Below are 18712 nucleotides of genomic sequence, written 5' to 3'. Positions count from 1 at the left end.
ATCTTGAAATTCTGCATAGCACAAGTGCGTTAATGTTGGACAATTACAACTTGTATAGTGTGGGATAAAACTCTCATCTTGTCACTGATTAATAGGACATACAAAAGTTCATCTCCAATTACAAATAATGAAGGAGATATTATGTATTTAGAATTTTAGTTTTCTTTAGAGGCTTATTACTAGCTTAGTTCAGTGGGTATTAATTGTTGAGTTACACTTTATAACTTTACTCTTAATTTTCTCAATTTACATCACACTCTTTCATTTTAACCAGTTCCGAAAAAACATAACACAATTATATATTTAGAAACAATTTAATTTAAACTTCATGTTTTACCCTTAATGAAATGTTTTAGAGCCACACAAATATCAATGACTTGTTTTAGACCACAAGTCAAGGTTTTCCTTTTACTCTTAAACTTTGTGCTAGTCAAACACCATCATATAAATTGGACGAAAGGAGTAGTATATTTTGTTGGGATTCACGTTTCATATATCAATGCCGCAAATGGATTTGAATGTTTTATTTCTCACTCAGCGGATAGCTTAAGTCACGTGCCAATCACGTTCCACCCCAATTTGGGACATGTCATCTTTAATTAAGATAGTATTAATTTCTAGCTAGTAAAATAATCAAGACTTTTATAACATTTTTGGATATAGATTAACTCAAAACGCTAGGTTAGAGTATATCTTGCAGAAAGATATCAAGATAGTAGATGCAAACAGCATGATCTGTTCAATTCTAAGTGATATATACATATACTTTGCCATAGCTAAAGGAAAAATGCTATATATAGTTATTTAGGAGAAATCTTTTTGTACGTGCTTTATGGAAAAGTCGACCTAAACTATATATTGTTATTTAGGAGAAATCTTTTTGTTGGTGCTTTATCGAAAAGTCGAGTCTAAATAATCTCTCAATCTGCCAACTTAATTAATAACTAGTCCGGTACTTCATTAATGCAATCTTCAATTTTAGCTCCCCAAGAAGTTCACATGATTATGCTATAAATAGAGGCAAAATGTTCATTAGTTTCCTCATCCTTCTTACAATTATCACAAAATCAAGAAGTAGTTATATTTTACTATATTGTTTCAAACAAGAAAACAAAAAATGGGATCAAAGGCATTTATGGTTCTAGGCATTGTTTTGGCTATTTTTCTTGTGCTGACCTCAGAGGTTGCAGCTAGGGAGTTGGCTCAGAGCTCCACCACTTCTCAGGACAACGGTATACTATCTCTGTCTCGTTTTATGTAAAAGGGTTACTGTATAAAGAGTTAAACCATTTTCTTGACTGTATTTTCTCAAAACAAAAATTAAATATCTTGACTTGTAATAAATTTTAGTGATATGTAAATTCTATTTTCTTTTTAAAAAAATCGAAGAATCTATCTCTAATTCTTTTTCTAAATTAAGTATTTTAATCCTTTTACTCACCACTCCCAACCTATTCATATAAATTGGGATAAGCTACAATAATAATTATTTTTTTAAATAGTTTTGTTCGGCAATTACAAAAATTATAAGAAAACAAAAAAGAAATTAAAATGTGGTAAGAGTTGAGCGGGTTGGGGGTACGACCCATTGTTTAGACCATCTTGGCCCTATCCATCTCAGTACGGGTTTACTTCTGAACAATGATCTATTTATTGATTCAGTCCATTTTAACCCGTTCAAATTTAGCACAAACCGTCCAAATTCAGCACAAACCCTCCATTTACCACCCTTACTAACATGCATATGTATGATTAATGGTGCAGGACAGGAAAATGAGTTAAACGACGCCAAATTTCTAGATATAGTTTATCACGGACACAGAGGAGCAGGACTTCCAGGAGGGATGGGACGAGGTGGATTTGGAGGAGGATATGGTGGTGGCCGCGGATATAATGGCGGTTATCCCAGAGGAGGATATGGTGGATATTATCCTGGTGGTGGCCGTGGATATAATGGTGGTTATCCAAGAGGAGGATATGGTGGATATTATCCTGGTGGTGGTTATGGAGGATGGCCTCGCAACTAATTGATTAATTACTAAGGAATATATATATATATATATATGAAGAATATTCATGGTGGCTATTTATATTTCAGTATTGTGTGTAGTAGCAGGTATAGTTTTGTTGTTCGAAGTATGAATAAATGTATAATAAATCTCCATTCATATACTATGAATGGTTGGTTATCAATTATCATGTCAGGTTTCTTTACGTAATTATATCAGGGAATTTACTTTGTCGTATGCATCCGTTTTCGTTTACATGTAATTGTCATCCAACTAGTTAAGCGAAATTCTAATAAAGTTATATTTTTCCTTTGTATTTAATTATTGTCTATGTTCTTCTTTATGTAACACATACTTGCTAGCTGAAGCTAAGTTGAAAGGTCTATTTATGTATTATGTCTATTTTTTATACAATCAACTTAACTCAACTCTTGTACTATTTCTCCCGCAATATCTAATATTCATTTTGGAGCTCCGTAAAAATTTCATGTTCTCACTAAGAAAACCCATCACATAACTCCAAAGGAAATGAATAACCAGATCTACCAATGGATTGCTTATGAAAATCCAATTCCTTGAGTGTTGTTGATGGTATATTTCTTGAATTTGGCATGGTGTTAGTGACATACTTAGAATTTAAAATATATATAAAATTATCTATATTGGGAATATATATATATATATATATATATATATATATATATATATATATATATATATATATATATATATATATTTCCCCTTAAATATGTTCCGGTTTTTCCATTACGAAATTAAACTTTACTGGACAAGTTTCAGTGAGTCCTTGTGTGTGATCCCTCTAATATTTCTTTTTCACACACATTTAATAATATTGAGCAAGCATGAAGGTCTAAACAGGGAGATTAATTGGAAATTTTTGTCTCGATACCCAGAAATGTTGAGTCCAATAACAAGAGAAGCTACAAATATTAAAAGAGTCTAAGCTATATACATGTGAAGAATTTTTTATACTGTCTGCACCAAAAGATCATATCTACAAGTAAGCCTCATTAAAATGTAGAATTTGTAATCTTGAAAATAAGATATGTTTCTTGCTATCATACATAGGTAAAGATGAATAATTTCTTATGTATTTAAGTACTTCAGCCAATATTAAAAAGAAAAAGATAAAAAAAGCAAAACATGATCGAGTAAAGCATATATATAACGTTCATGGTGATCATATGTAAAACCACTCTTGGCATGTCAGCAAGAAAACCAAAAAAACATTAGAATAAAAGCCCATGAGAGTCGAAGAGATTTTCCAGTCGGATGGTTCCTGCATTTTTGTCTAATTGCCAAAAAACTCCTCTGTGTTCTTGGACAATTTAAGATTTATTTCTTTAACATTTCATTCAAACAAACTCTTACAAGAATTACAAATATTCGACTTGCAAAAGACTTGGTCAACTACACAGTTGACTAATATCTTGGCAGGTCAACAATAAGCCAAATAGTTGACTTGATCAAAGCAAAGTGCATAAATAGTAACTAGTACGAAGAAATTGTAATACAAGTGCCTTGAAAAAAAGTACTATATGAAGACAAATAGCGATGACCCCAAGACTATCAAGGCAAGATCTCTCAACCTTATTTCTTTGGCAACCACACTGTGCGCGGCACTGTGCTTCGCAGCCTCTTTGGCAACCTCTTTGGGAGCCTCAGGGGAAATCTTAGGTATTTCTACGAATTTATATCTGCCATGTCCACCACCATGCTCTTCATTCTTGTTATCGGATTTCACGACTGCATCAATTGTGAAAGTTAAACAAGCATATATAAATTTGGTATATAAAGAGTCATGATCAAGCTTTATCTAAATGTTAATGAATGTTGCTAGAAAAAAATAGAACATTGAACTATTTAAGGAACGAGAGAACATATATAGTTTTCCACTAGCTTTACCTAACATTATTAGTGCCGAGGTCAGAATTTTCGCTAAGAATACTTGAGAGATTTAGTATACAATGTATAAAACTAGTTTAACTTATACTCTTTCCGTACAGTTTTACTTGTCCAAAACGGACTTTGCACTTCTCTTACGAAATAATAAATTCAGGGCATTTTTTACTATAACACGCATTGACTATTAGCATTTCAAAAAGCCTTGGGGAATGAGTAGTTAATGTTAAGGGTAAAATAAAAAAATATCTTTCTCTTGATATGCTAAAGTGGATAAGAAAAAGTAAAAATTTAATTTTAATATAATAGACGGTAAAAATGAACAAAAGGAGCATATGCAGTATAATTTTCTTGTATAAATAATATAATTCTTTGACGAAGCATGTTTAATTGACCGTCCTTCAATTTCTATGGCTCCACCACTAAAATTACATGAAGGAGAAAGTATATTCAAAATGAGCAAATTTTAATGAGAAGATGCTTACAGTACTCTTCTGAAGTGGTGCAAGTCACAGCCACGACCTTTGAGCTTATCATTGCAAAAATAGCCAAACAAATGCCAAGAAACAGAAATGCATTGGAACCCATTTTTTAAAAGAATTTTTTTGGTTAAAGCTTTGTAATGATACTTGAGATTAAAGGATGAAGAAATATATGCATTCTTGAGTTCTATTTATAGGAAGATTTCAATGCATAAATGGTTGAAGGGAAAGACATTTACTTGGAAGTGAAGGAAAAGTACATTTATTTTGTGGACTAAAGAAAATGAACGTGATCTACAAGTCGCATGCAAAGAGTGAAATGTATTCTTTCTTTTTTTTGTCTTTGGTTAAAAAAAAAAGGCATAAAATTATTTCATCCATCCCAAAATAATTTCCTTTTTTTTTTCTTTAAATAGTCAATTTAGTTAGTTTTCTATGTAAACTTAAATTAAATTAATTCAATAGCTTAAATTTAAAACTAAAACATTCGAAAACAGTAATATTAACTTTCATATAATTTGAATCTCAAGAAATAATAATCAACAAATAATTTTGGATGAGAGAAGTATATATAATTTCAGATCATTAAAAAATAGAGGAAGGAGAAGTTGAATTGGTCAAAGCAAAGTGAAAAGAAATTACTTGTATGAAGAATGATAAAAATGTCTTGAAGAAAAATATTAGATGAAGACAAAAAGTGACATATCAAATTATATATAAAAAGTACTATAAGATGTAGTCGAATTTTCTCATATCAATTTGATAAAAATATTTATTTTAAATCAACATTTATGTAATTTGAATTTTAAAAAGCGATAATCAACAAATAATGTAGGACAAAAAAAGTATATATTACTCCATCCGTCCCAAAAATATTATTTTTCTTTTTCTTTTTTTAATCTAAAAAAGATTGGCACCTTTGTATATTTAGAAATAATTTAATTTTATGAGATGATTTACAGTCACACAAATATCTAAGACTTATTTTGGACCACACATTTTAAAAGTTTTTCTTTATTTTTTAAATTGAATATCAAGTAAAATTAAGACAATTTTTTTAAAATGGAGGACGTATTTGGGATCTTTACAAAATAGAGGGTTCTCGTGTACTTGTGAAGTCATTAGGATTACAGCTGGTAGTAGTATTGGAATGAGCCGAGAATAATAGATTCAAGTCTTCTACTTTGGAACTATATATGTGACTGTGATTGGTGACAGATACGTAGAATATGGGTGCAAAGTTTTACTTGTCCTTAATAAAAAAATAAAAGTAATAAATTATTCAAATAAAATATAATAATATTATATAATATTGAGACCCCAAATCCTTGGATAAAGTAGATCTAGAGGCGGAGCTACAATATTATACTCCCTCCGTTTCAATTTATGTGTAGTCATTTGACTAGGCACGAAATTTAAGAAAAAATAGAGAAAACTTTTAAATTTGTGATATAAAATGAGTCACTTATATTTTGTGTGGCTATAAATCATTGCATAAAGGTAAATTGTTTCCAAATATAGAAAGAGGTTATATTTTTGGCACAGACAAATAAGGAAATAGGTTCACATAAATTGAAACTGAGAGAGTATATGAGTTCGGATTATTTCAGTAATTTTGCTTAAATTGAAGAGAATATACCACATCAGTAACAGATGAGGATCCTGGGCTCCGTATAAGGCTTGGGCGATTCTCCTCCCCTTGAGCTAGCTTTTAGGGTGTGAGTTACGCTTAATGCCTAATTTGACATGGTATCAGAGTCAGGCCCATACACGGTCGGATGTGGAGCCCTTGAAAAAAAAGAGGGGAGGGGCCAGAATGCCCCCCGACCAATTGATCGGTCCCAGATCGATAGGGGTGAAAATATGGTCCATGAATGTGCACGCTCTAAACCGGACAATAGACACCGGATGAAATGATGAAAGATCAAAAGGAAAATAGTATTGAACTTGGCTTAAACATTGAAGATCAGTTTAAGATGATATGTTTGAGAAATCATGATATAAAGTTACTACTAAAAAACTGAGATTTAGTTCGGTCATATGTAAAGTCGCTTGCAACATGGTGAAGCTCTATGATAAGCTAGAAAAATGCAACTTAGAGCCGCTGATAAATATGTGTTGTTCCCCTTTTTTCTTTTCTTTTGAACCGGACAATAGACCCCGGATGAATAAACGTTCGGATCTTGGACGTGAGGGGGAGAGGGGAGGTGTGTGTGTGTGTGGGGGGGGGGGGAGATGAATAGAATATACGCATTAGTGACGGATGAAAAACCCAGCTCATTATAATGTTTGGACAATCCTTTTCCCTTTGAGCCAGCTTTTGGGGTGTTAATTAGGCTCAATACCTAACTTGACAAAGATCTTATATTTGTATTAGAAATCTATTAAATATATTTTACTGTGAATTTAATAACTAAAATAAGCTATGAATTCAATATCATGTTCAAAACTTATAAACATCAAATCATGACTCAACCTCCTAATAGATCGTAGGATGTCAGCCGTTGCTATTGAAGTCTTCATGTATTGAACGAAAAATTTACTAGGAACCACAACTTCTAGTTTTTCAAGATAAGGATAAGTTAGAAAATTTGGACATACCTTATTGCGTGTTGGAGGGGCGAAGTCAAACTTAAAACGCGTTGTGGGTTCGGTTGGCAGAAATCAGTAATTTTTGCTCAATAAATTTTTTATTATAAATAAAAAATTTATTGAATATGTATAAACAAGTTACCTAGAATTTCAATAAATAAAAATAATTGTGATTAAAAGATTCATAAATGAAATTTCTAACTCCGCCTCTATTGCATAATGATCCTCATAATACTCCACAAGACCTGTATGTTATCTACGGTGATGCCATTTATGATAGATATCTTAAAATCAAAACATGTGCTAGGAAGATACCTAGCACATGTAGTATTATCCATTCTTATTTCTGGGATTATTTTTTTCGTACATATATGTATTTTAATTGGGTTGGATACACAAGTCACTTGGTCATTTGACGTGTACTTCTATGGACAAAATTTAGAAGATTAATGTAGTAATTAAAATGGTGCAGTGACTTGCGAAATGGTTTAAAATGGTACAGAATGGCTAATATTACTAACCTAACCTTACAACTAGATTATCTTTTTGTTGTACAGATGATTTTAGAGAAATGCAAAGTGCCATGAAACTAACAGAGGCTCTTAGAAGAGATTAAAACAATTGTCTATCAAAGAAATATCAAGGTGGTTCGCTGCTTCAGAGAAGCAAACATGGTAGCAGATGCAATGTCCAAACATGCTAACAGCCTGGATCAAGAAAGTTTCATATACCAAGAAAGGGAGCTACCAGCTGCTTTGGGAGCACTCAGAATGGATCAAATGGGACTGCCTTCTTTTAGGATCAAGCCTGCTAAACATACAGGATGGTTCTTTGAACCTCCTTACATGAATAAGTTCCATGGATCAGACTGGGGCTTATCTAGGTCTCTGAAGGATGGGAACAACTTTTTGGTGCCCAATCAGGTATGTAGTAGTTGATAGTCAGTCAAAGGTTCTTTTGATAGTATGTAGGCTGCTATATATATATGCCTGTCTTAGTACAAGTTTCCTGGCATTAGGATAGAAGAGGTAAGGTTTATGCCCTCCTCCTTGCTCTTTTATAATCATATCCATATGGCAATATAATCAATAAGGTAGGGGTCTATGCTAAACCTCCCACACCACAGACGTAAAATCTGGGTGATTGGATTAAGGGAAAAAAAAACTGGTAATTAATAGTTAATGGATAAAGAACCTGTAGAAATAATTAAGAATCTACAGAACGTATTTGGCCAAAAAAGTTCACAACTTAATTGCCTTTTCTATAAATGTTGCGGATAATTGAATTGCCTAACACCTCAATTAAGGAACTGCAATTATTAATAATGTACGAGTATATTTCATCATCACCACTTTTGTTATAGTCCAATTGCTACCTCGGAGTCGATGTTGAGTATAAGAGCAGTGCAATTATTTTTACAACCTCCAAGTCATATCATAATATTAATAGCAAATATCTTCGAGGTGTATTGCAATTTCTTGGTATTTGTCTTGTATCTTGCTATTGTACTGTTGTCTTATTTTATTACAAGCCTGAGCCAGATACTTCTCTTTTGAGCAGAGAGTTTATCGGAAATAGCCTCTCTGCCGCACAAAGATAGGTCATGCTATCCTTTCCAGAGTCCACTTGTGGGTTACACTGGGTATATATGTTGTTATTCTTGTTTTATTAATAAAAAAATATGTAAGATAATTTTAAGAAAAATAAGATAAGGGAGGCAAGCGTAACATCGCAAGCCATAAGAGAGGTTAGTGGTACGAAGCCAAACATAAGGAGGGGTCCCTGAAATTATCTAAAAAATTAAGAAACAACTCGAGATACCTAACCTTTTTTTTTTTTTTTTTTTTTTTTTTTTTTGGCAATAAATTGTGAAGCACTACCATACCAACAAAATAAAGGAATCAGCACACCTAAGAGGCCATCCACATACTTGGATCCCTGAGTTGTCTCTAATTACAAACCTGACATATAAAATCTCTATTTTTCCTACCTCTCTTTGAATATCTAAATATATCTATCCTTTCTCTAATTACAAATTGGATTTGTTGTAGTATTAGACTGCTTATGCACGCTCTTATTCTGAAAGATTTTGTTGTTTCTAGCCATTCAAGTGTAATATATCACTGCTCCATAGACAGCTGCCATTGTTTCTTTTTTGAATCTCTTCCAGTGCTTTATCTTGATAGCCTGCAGATCTTCCATGACTCCTCTGGAGTATATCTGTGTCTTTAACCAACCATGTACTGCATCACTTTAACCTTCTTTATCCTTTTGTGTGTGTGCACCTTTTTTTTTTTTTTTTTTTTTTATAGATAATTTTATAGACCACCCTTCAAGTTTAGAGTTGTATGGAGGGGCAGATCTAGATGCTCAGTTACATTTTCACATGAACTAATAGCTTTTGCCCTAACTATGAACTCATTTATTATTGTATTATTAATTTGAGGTCGTCCAAGTGACCTATAAACTTTAAACTTAGAATCTGCTTCTTCTGATGGTCTGGATATTTTTGCGGTGAAGAACTAGTTTAATAGAGAATTATAAAATTCGTAAAACAAAAGAAGAGTCTTTAATTTACTGTGAATAAATTAACAAAACATTACATGAACAACCATCCATAGTAACTAATTAATGGCTTTATTCATACTTGTTATAAGCAAGGTCTAAAGTAGCAAGAGTATTACGCTACTTGTTTACCCTTAAAAGAGCAACAATTGAATTTGTACGCGGTTTAAAGGATACGTGACTTAAGCTTAATAACAAAGGAAAAGAGTTAACAAGTGCGAGTAAGAATTAACGAAGTAAAAAACCAAACAAAAAAATAAAGAGCCTGAGTTCGAGATGGTAAATCCGGTGGGAGAGATCCTTGTTCGGACTATGCTCCCTAGGTCCGATTGGGGAGAATTCCTTCCTCGGACTGTTGCATGGATAATTAAAACTTAGAACAGAACAAAATGATAAAATACTGGGGGCGAAGGCTTTTAACGAAGAAGAACTTCTATTAGCAACTAGAATGTATTGTAGAGATTGTGATGCCCTCTAATGGAGCTGATACATGCGTTTAAATAGTATAAGAGTCCTACTCGAATTAGGAGGCACGAACCCTCACGTGGATAAAAACAGCTGCGATATAGTCGGACACGTCCATTGGTGGCGCGATCTCCGGCGATAAATCAGGTGAAGATAACTTTCCGTTGATTCGGACTTATCCCTTCGAACATTCTTTGGGTACAATCTCACGGACTCATTGGCTCGGACTCACCCTCGGTTCGATTTCCCGGACTTACAAAAATGGACCTTCGTTGAATTGGAGAGAAGTTCTACCGGGTTCTCCACGTATACACTACTATATTACAGCTTCCCGCTTAATTACAAGGTTTTTATATATTACTACAATTTACACATAATTACTAGCACTACTTGCAACCGTTGATGCATCGGCGGCAATGATGGGTAAAGTTGCATGGACCGCCGCCATCACCTCCACCATTATATACGCCACGACCGTTGTTTCCACCACCACCATTGTATACGCCATTATGTACTTCATTGTCATTATTTGATTTCACTTTTGCATAAATTAATTGTGAAAATTAAAACAAGCATGTGTGACCTCTCAATTAAAAAACCCGGTATTGCTTTTATCAGTAGCGTACGAAGGAATTTTTGTAAGCGGTGTCGACATTTAAAAAAATAAACAAAGAAAGAAATGATATATAAAAGTATTTAATTTCTAATATTTAACTTCGGTTGAATCCTAGTTGGGCTGGTTTTGTTTCTCCTAACCATACAGGAAATTGCAGGTTCGAACCCAGCTAGGCGCTAGCAACCTTTACTTTTTAGGTACAATTAATATAAAGAAAAACCTGAAAATAGGCCAGATTAATGCACTTGCGGAGGCTCGAACACGGGTTGATCACTGAATAATCCAGGCACTAAACCACCGGACCAATACAGTCCATTTATGTGTCATTTATTTTATTTATACATGCATTACGGCTTTTCAGATTTTATATATATAGATACACATATATATTTACAAAAAAAAATCGACGAAGGGGTGTCATCCAACACCCCTAGGCATAGGGCGGGTCCGGCCCTGCCTTCTATTTTAATTTATGCATCTTAATTTTCTTCTTTTTATTATGTTATAAAATGAATGTCTCCTTCTATTCTTAACACGTTTTTTTTACTACCATTTTCATTTTGTTGGGCTAAAACAATCTAAAAATATTTTTAACATGATGTGATATTGTCCGATTTGGGTAAGCTCGCACGATTTTTTTTAAAAAGCCTCACATCATTAAAAATATTAAACATTTAGAATTCTTTGCATTTTGCACCCCTGATGTGGGATCCCTTTTTGTAATTTGCCCCTATTTTTTTTTTTTAATGATTACACTCTAATCTCTTTATTTACTTGCAAAACAATTAAAAAAAATAAATTGTTGAATTAGTTATGAGGGCAAAACAGGAAAAGACACAAATTAGAAGAAAAGATATATGGATGCTGAACAAAAAAGTCATGGTTTTTCCTCGTGATTTTCATAAAAGGCCGCACACCATTAATTAAGAGTATCCAACATACTTTATAAATAGTTTTTTTTCTTTTCTGCTTGCCATGTGAGACTTGCTTCATAACACCCAATACATTAATTTACCCTTAATGACCTTCTTATGGGAATAAGATGACATGTTTAATATCACAAAATTCAAAGATTATTGATATATTATATACACTTTTAATTTCAAGACCACAAATTATAACAAAAGTTTTGTTATAATCTATAACGTCACGTTCAGTCAAATTAAGATATAAAAAATGACCAAATGGCGTAGATAACATGTTTCAAACCATAAAATTCAAAAATTATTTTTGATATGTTACACTTTTAATTCAAGACAACAATTTTTACTTCACGTTCAATCAAATTAAGATATATAAAATGAACAAATGGGGTGTATATGTGTGTATATATATATATATATGGAGAAATGAAAGATATGCTTACCGTTGGAAGTCTCAGACAACTCCCTAGCCAAAACCTCAGAGCTTATCATTAAAAAAATAGCCAAGAAAAGGCCAAGAAAAAGAAATGCTTTGGAGCCCTTTTTTTTTTCTTTTCTTTTTTTCCTTCTAAGCTTAGTTATTATGATAATTGAAATTAAAGGATGAACAAATTGATGCCTTTTTGGGCTCTATTTATAGTAAGATTAGATGTTGTGCATAGAAAATCCTTCACATAACTCCAGAGGAAATGAAGAACCTGATCCACAAGTGATTGGGTAAGAATAAATAAAGAATCAATTCATTGGGTCTTATTGTTTACACGTAGAATTTTACATGTCCCCCTTACGTGTCCCCTCACATTTCAAAGTAATGCCCTTTCCTTCAATCTGTAAAGAGAGTCAAAGGTTATGTTGCACGATGAAAATTCTTCACAACACTTCAAAGGTTAAGAACCTCGAATCAATTAGGGGTCGTTTGATTTGTGGGATAAGGGATAATTAATAATGATATCGGATGTAGGTTTATTTTATGCGTTTGGTTGAATTTTTTGTTTTAGTATAGGATTAGACGTCATATCAATTTTGGTATTGTATATTTTTATACAACTTTCTATGCATGATAACTATTTCAGGATTGCTAATCTCAAGATAAAACACCAAAATGATCATTTTTTTGGGTGATAAGCGATACATCATTTTGAGTCTTGAATTGGTAAAAGGATATAAAAGGAAAAAGAGTTTCACCTAGATGTATGTTAAAATTGATATGCAAAAGGCATATATATATAATTCTGCTGAATGAATATTTCTGAAACAAGTTCTGATCAGTATGAATTTCCCAAATAAATTTGTAAAATGAATTATGACTTACATTAAAACAATCTCTTACTCTGCCATTATTAATAGAAAGCCATAGATCAGTACCACAGAAGAAACTTAGACAGGGTGATCATTTGTCTTCTTTCTGTTTGTATTGGTAATGAAGTATTTTAATAGATGTTAGAGAAAATAAAGTTTCAAAGTGGGGAAGAAATAATCCGACTTTGATAGAGTAATCTTTGTCCTTAAGGAATTTATGTCTCCCACTTCGATGTTGTAGGGAGGTGGCAAAATTCCTCCAGAATTTTACAAAGCTTACGAAATTCAAGTTTCAGCAATTAACTTGAATTTTCCACAAGAACATAATTGTGTTTTGTAATGAGTGTTTAGAGAAGAAGAAGAGAAGAAATCAGTGTATGTATGTTATACCTTTATTTTGAAGCAGTACAAGGTGCTTAGAATATATTAGGTGTCTGTTCGCAGCAGACGCATCTGTTCAAAGATGGCTTTTCGTAACAGACACATTCTTTAGGAATGTGCACTACAGCTATAAACCGAAAACGTCTTAATTAATTTCAAACTTAACCACGACGTTTAATATCTGAAAAGAGTAGCTTTCTTTTCTATAAAAAAACATTCTCTCTTATACTCCCATCAACACTAACTATTCCAACAATAGATATTGAGGCTAGAACTTGGTTTCAAATATATCATCCTAAATGTGCAGAATTGGGCATCATTGATCCAACATGGATTTGCAGATGATTTATTACTATTCCCTCCATCCCAATTTATGTGGCAGCTTTCACATTTTGGCATTCAAACAAAGTTTTCTTTGATCACAATTTTTTCATGTCTTTCAAATATTTTAAATTGTTGACTTATAGTACCTTTTACGTAGTTTCCAAGTATGTAAGTTCTATATAAAAACTTAAAGAGTCTTTGTCCAAATACATAGTCAAAATTAAGGCTCTCGTAATCCGAACTGTGCTACATAAATTGGGAAAGAGGGAGTACTATTTTGTAGAGGTAACATGGTTTCTGTTCAGATGCTACATTTATCAGTGTTTACTCAAAAGAATATCATGCAAGCTTCGGGCCTGGTAGTAAATCCAACAAAAAGCTCCATTTATTTTGGTCGTGTGAAGACTGAAGTTCAGCAACAACTATATATATATATATATATATATATATATATAACTCTAGCTGTAACTGTGTACTACATGTAGCAGGAGAGGAACACGAGAGTGTTCCAACACAAAAACAAAAAAATGATAGTTGAAGGGATAGTTATAAGAATTATAATCCAAAAAAAGTACTTCAGAGCTAATTAATCTGAAACCAAAGTTTGGAAAGAAGTTGCAAAAGCTAAATTTTTATGCTAATTAAATGTTGTAAATGATCATGAAATGAGAAATAGGAAAACTATTTGTCTTTGATGCATACTGAAACTGGGGCTGCATGTCCAATTTTATACCAATTATTTTGAACTATAAATGTTTTCAACTTTGACAACAACAAAATTAATTAGAAAAAGCAGTGGTGGAGTCCGGATTTTTTTAATGATAGTCGAACCTGGGTGCTCTATGAAAATTTGAACTCCCTTTGCCACTGAGCTAAGCTTTTATAGTAAACGTTGAGTTTAAGTTTTTTGCACGGCCAGTGTACAAATTTTTTTACACCATCAGGTAAATTAGAAGATAACCATGGTAATTTTATAACTACAATTTAGGGGGAAAAATTTAAAGACCAATAGAATCCTAATTGTGCTCTAACAAAATCAGTCTTTCCTTTTATGAGGTAAATTGTATGAATTTCCTTTTTTAACGTAGATCAATATCTAATGTTCTTCAAGGTTTTTTTTCTGAACTAAATCATCATAAGCAGTTGGGAAAAAATATCATCATAATCAAGAAGAAGGATTGTTAAATTTTCAAAATGTTAGGTAATTCTTCAATGCTTCAAATATTGTGAACTTTAATTCCTCAACACCTTAACCGCTATTGACCCTAGGGAGCTTCTTCTGCTGTAATGGTTTGCTATAGCATGTTTTCAACTATTTTCATTCTTTTTCTTTTTTGCAATTGAGAAGCATATGATTAAATCTCAAATCTCACATAAATCTCTACATTATAAATCTTAGAATGCGTTAAGTATTTCAATCACATGAAGAAGATTAGAGGTATTCGTATTAGAAAGACCATGAAAGAAAGAGATCATGGAGGGAGGGTTTGGAGTAGAGATAAGACTTAGATGAAGCCCTGTTTGGCCATAAAAATTATTCACTTTATTCCGGAAATTTCACCTTTTTCCGGAATCAGCGTTTGGCCATGAGAATTCTGAATAAAACTTAAAATTGTATTCTGGAATACCAAAAACTCAAAAAACTTATTTTTTTAAAAAAAATCACTTTTTTTACTTTTTTACAACTACATTTCACCAAAACTACAATTTTAAAAAAACTACTGAAAATACTGTTTTCCATTCAGTTCCAAAAAAAAGTGATTTTTTTTTTATATCTATGGACAAACGGGGCCGAAGGCTTTGAAGGAGAGAGACTAGTGCACTTCAATATTTAATTTTAGAAAAAGGAAAAATAAATATGCAAAGAATGGTTAACACACGCAATGCGTAAAATTTACCTCGATGGTGTAAAACTTTTGTACGGTGACGGTCAGACAAAACTTAAACTTCAAACGTTTAATATAAATACAGTATAATTTTCCGACGAAGGGGATTTAGAGAACCCCGCCCCTTACCAAAAGACACTACTATAAATAGAAATTTCCAAAAGTCTGCTGCGAAATTCGTCGGCATTCGGCTCGTCGGTAATGTTAACGAAAAAATCATTCAAAAGTTTTCATCTTCTTAATGATGAGAATAATTAAAAAATTATAAATATCTCTTAGATAACTTAATAACATAAAAAAAAAATTACGCTATCAATATACATAAGGCAAACCCATTAGATTTTAGAGCAAATAGGAATTTTGGCTTTTGTGTTGTAGGTAATTTTTCTGTTAAGACTTTTCTTGAGTTCTAAAGCAAATGAAGAGAGTTGTCCCCATCTTAGTTAACTTGAAACATTAAAAGAGTCATTGCATACGTCATGTAAGTCTTTGGAGTATTGACTAATAGTCTGTTTGACCAAACTTCTAAAATCAGCTTATTTTTAAAAATATTTTTTTCATAAGCACTTTTCAAAAAAGTACTTTTGACGAAAAGCAGTTTGTGTTTGGCCAATTGATTTAAAAAGTACTATCGAATAGAAATGTTTGATCAAATTTTTAAAAAGTGCTTCTAAATATATTTTTCTCAAAGATCTTTTAAAAAAAGTCTTTTGAAGAAAAACTTGTTTTTTGGCACGAAAAACTAACTTATGACTCTTCAAAAAGTAATTATTTTATAAAAAATTTGGCCAAAACCTCACTTTTTAAAAATAAACAACATTGAAAACAATAAATCTTTTGGGAAAAAAAAACAGGCAAACATCTTTAAAAGAAGTATACATACACCACTAGCTATTTCTAGATATATTAGGATAAGGTGGTCCTACAAGTTCAACGTAATCTTAAAATATTTATAGCATAATTATCCAAAAATATAGCAACACATTCAATGTATGTATAATTTAGTTTTCATGTTAATGAGTACTGACTTAATTCTTTGTGAATTTTATTTCAGGTGAATACTAAAATTATCGCCTTCTACTAATGGAGGTTGGCCTCGATCAAATAATTGCGATGTTGAGCAACTTTAGATTTGATTCTATTGTTTTTTAATTTTTTGAAAATTAAAAAATTGGCCGTTATTTTTGAAGTCATTTTTAACAATAACTGGCATAGGAATCCTTTTTAGCTTTGGCAAAGTAAAACCGTAGCAGTTCTTCTTGAGATAACAATCTCAGTCCAAAAATTATAATCCGTCCAAACCATTCACATTTGATTAATGAGTGAAAATCTCTTTTTTGTTCTTTCGTGTTTATTTAAGACTTACGAATTATGTTTGATAATGCGAGAAAGCAAGAGTAAAGTAATTTATGAATAATATTAAGTTAGTTAAGGTTAGTAGGATATTTTTGTAAGGGGTTGTCTTTCTTCTTACGGTTTATTAACTGGCTCATTTTATCTTTCCGAAAGTTTTGTACGTGCTCGTTAATCTATAGAACATCGTTCATTGTCAGATGGGATTAATAATACGTCGCCATCAAAAGATCAATATTTAATATGGAATTTCTATCTTGACTCCACTTGTCTCATCTTTATAAGTAGGATTTTAATCATTCAATTTGGTAATAATATCCTTTTTGAACTAACAAATTACTTTTGTAAAAATGTGGGCCCGCTAAAATTTCTTTATGAACGATGTTTTTTTGTATCTTCTCTTCTAACGATCTAGTTACTCCATCGTAATTGTCCAAAAAACTCAGCTGGTAGTAACAGACATCCGATGTTATGAATAACACCGAAGCATCTTATGAATCAATAAACATCTAATTCTTTCTATTAAACAACCTATCTTAATAAATATGAAACAAGTCATTAATAAATTGGATAAAAGAATAGCCATACTTAGAGGTAATTCAATGGAAGTCAAATTAAATACTTAGTTAATAAACGTGGAAAATGCTCCAACGAGTCATACGAGACTCCAACACACTACCAACAATCATACATTACAATAATGTGCAGACTTTTTTTCAAGATATCGAATGTAATTGAAGGTGGCATACACTTGGAGTCATTTCACTGATTGGGAATCTAAATAATCGCCAGGCTGCCTCTGGAGATGAAACTCATCTACCGGACTAATATTCTTTTATTTCATCTATATCTGCATTTGTATCACTACCATGTATGTGGAAGGCAATTTTGTCGTGTCCTTTACAAATATATTTTTAGATATATTTGACTAATTTGATATCAGAACAAACTTCAACATTTATATGACAATTGTTTTTGCTTTAACAAAAAAGGATTATATGGAACAACCCATGAATTGTCTAGAAAATGACCCCTTTTTCTATACATTCTCCAGTTTTCTCCTTCTGTATATTGGATAGGAATTCTTCCCTTTGGATGTCCGTTCAACAAATTCTTTTGTATATTTGAATTTGCAATTACCTTATTTTTTTCTTCTTTTTTTCATACAGCTATTTCCACAAGGCCCATATATCATATGTTTAATAACAATTGAGTATAAATAACGATTTTTAGAAGAATCAGGCAACTCAGCAGAGACAAATTTATCACAAGATTCAGGAGTTAGCAATTTGTGTTCATTAGCAAGTACAATAAGGAAATGAGCATGTGGAAGATCACGTTTTTGAAATTCTATAGTATACATAAAAACTGCAACTTTTCCAAAAAATTGTCTTTTCAATATATCTTTTTTCAATTCTTCTATTTTTGCTCTAAAAACTCAACTAACCAAATCAAGTCTGTTTTGTACCTCATCAGCGAGCAACAATTGTTCTTTTATTTCTGGCCAAGAAGGATTACAGGTAATTGTTATAAATAAATCAGGTTTTTCAAAATATTGTACTAATGCAATAGCATCCATATATCGTCGGCGCATGTCCCTTGGCCTCCTTATAAAGGTAACAGGAAGGAAATTTTTCTTCCCGATTTTAGAGGCTTCCTTGTGACATCTCAAAAAATATCAGGATCCGGCCCTTGCAATACTTTGATTCTAATTAAATCTTGGTTGAATGAGAAAAAGTCTAATCTTTGTGTTTCAAGCTTTATATAGACATCTACTATAAATTGTTGGAATATTCTTCCACAATGCAGCAATTCATATGTTTCATTATCTCTTATTTGAAAGTTGTAATAGTAATGCTCTTGGCAAGATACTGTATCTCTTTTTCGTTTTTTT

At 32.1% G+C, this 18712-nt stretch overlaps 2 protein-coding genes across 2 annotated transcripts; one reads left to right on the top strand and one right to left on the bottom strand.

Moving 5' to 3' along the window:
* The first annotated feature begins 1030 nt into the window (after nt 1-1030).
* Nucleotides 1031-2330, top strand: LOC132050756 (serine/arginine (SR)-type shuttling mRNA binding protein NPL3-like). Its single transcript, XM_059442147.1, has 2 exons — nt 1031-1232; nt 1765-2330. Exons 1-2 carry the CDS (start codon nt 1118-1120, stop codon nt 2025-2027), a joined length of 378 nt encoding a protein of 125 aa, XP_059298130.1. The 5' UTR covers nt 1031-1117; the 3' UTR covers nt 2028-2330.
* Nucleotides 2331-3346: 1016 nt separating this feature from the next.
* LOC132050964 (glycine-rich protein-like) lies at nt 3347-4595 on the bottom strand. The gene is made up of 2 exons (XM_059442312.1): nt 4418-4595; nt 3347-3776 (listed from the first exon to the last, which is right to left on the bottom strand). Exons 1-2 carry the CDS (start codon nt 4518-4520, stop codon nt 3565-3567), a joined length of 315 nt encoding a protein of 104 aa, XP_059298295.1. The 5' UTR covers nt 4521-4595; the 3' UTR covers nt 3347-3564.
* Nucleotides 4596-18712: the final 14117 nt, after the last annotated feature.

Source organism: Lycium ferocissimum, chromosome 1 (genome assembly GCF_029784015.1).
Source record: "Lycium ferocissimum isolate CSIRO_LF1 chromosome 1, AGI_CSIRO_Lferr_CH_V1, whole genome shotgun sequence".
In the NCBI taxonomy this organism is placed as follows: domain Eukaryota; kingdom Viridiplantae; phylum Streptophyta; class Magnoliopsida; order Solanales; family Solanaceae; genus Lycium; species Lycium ferocissimum.
Note: the sequence above shows the minus strand (reverse complement) of the source record. Positions and strands in the feature narration are given on the sequence as shown.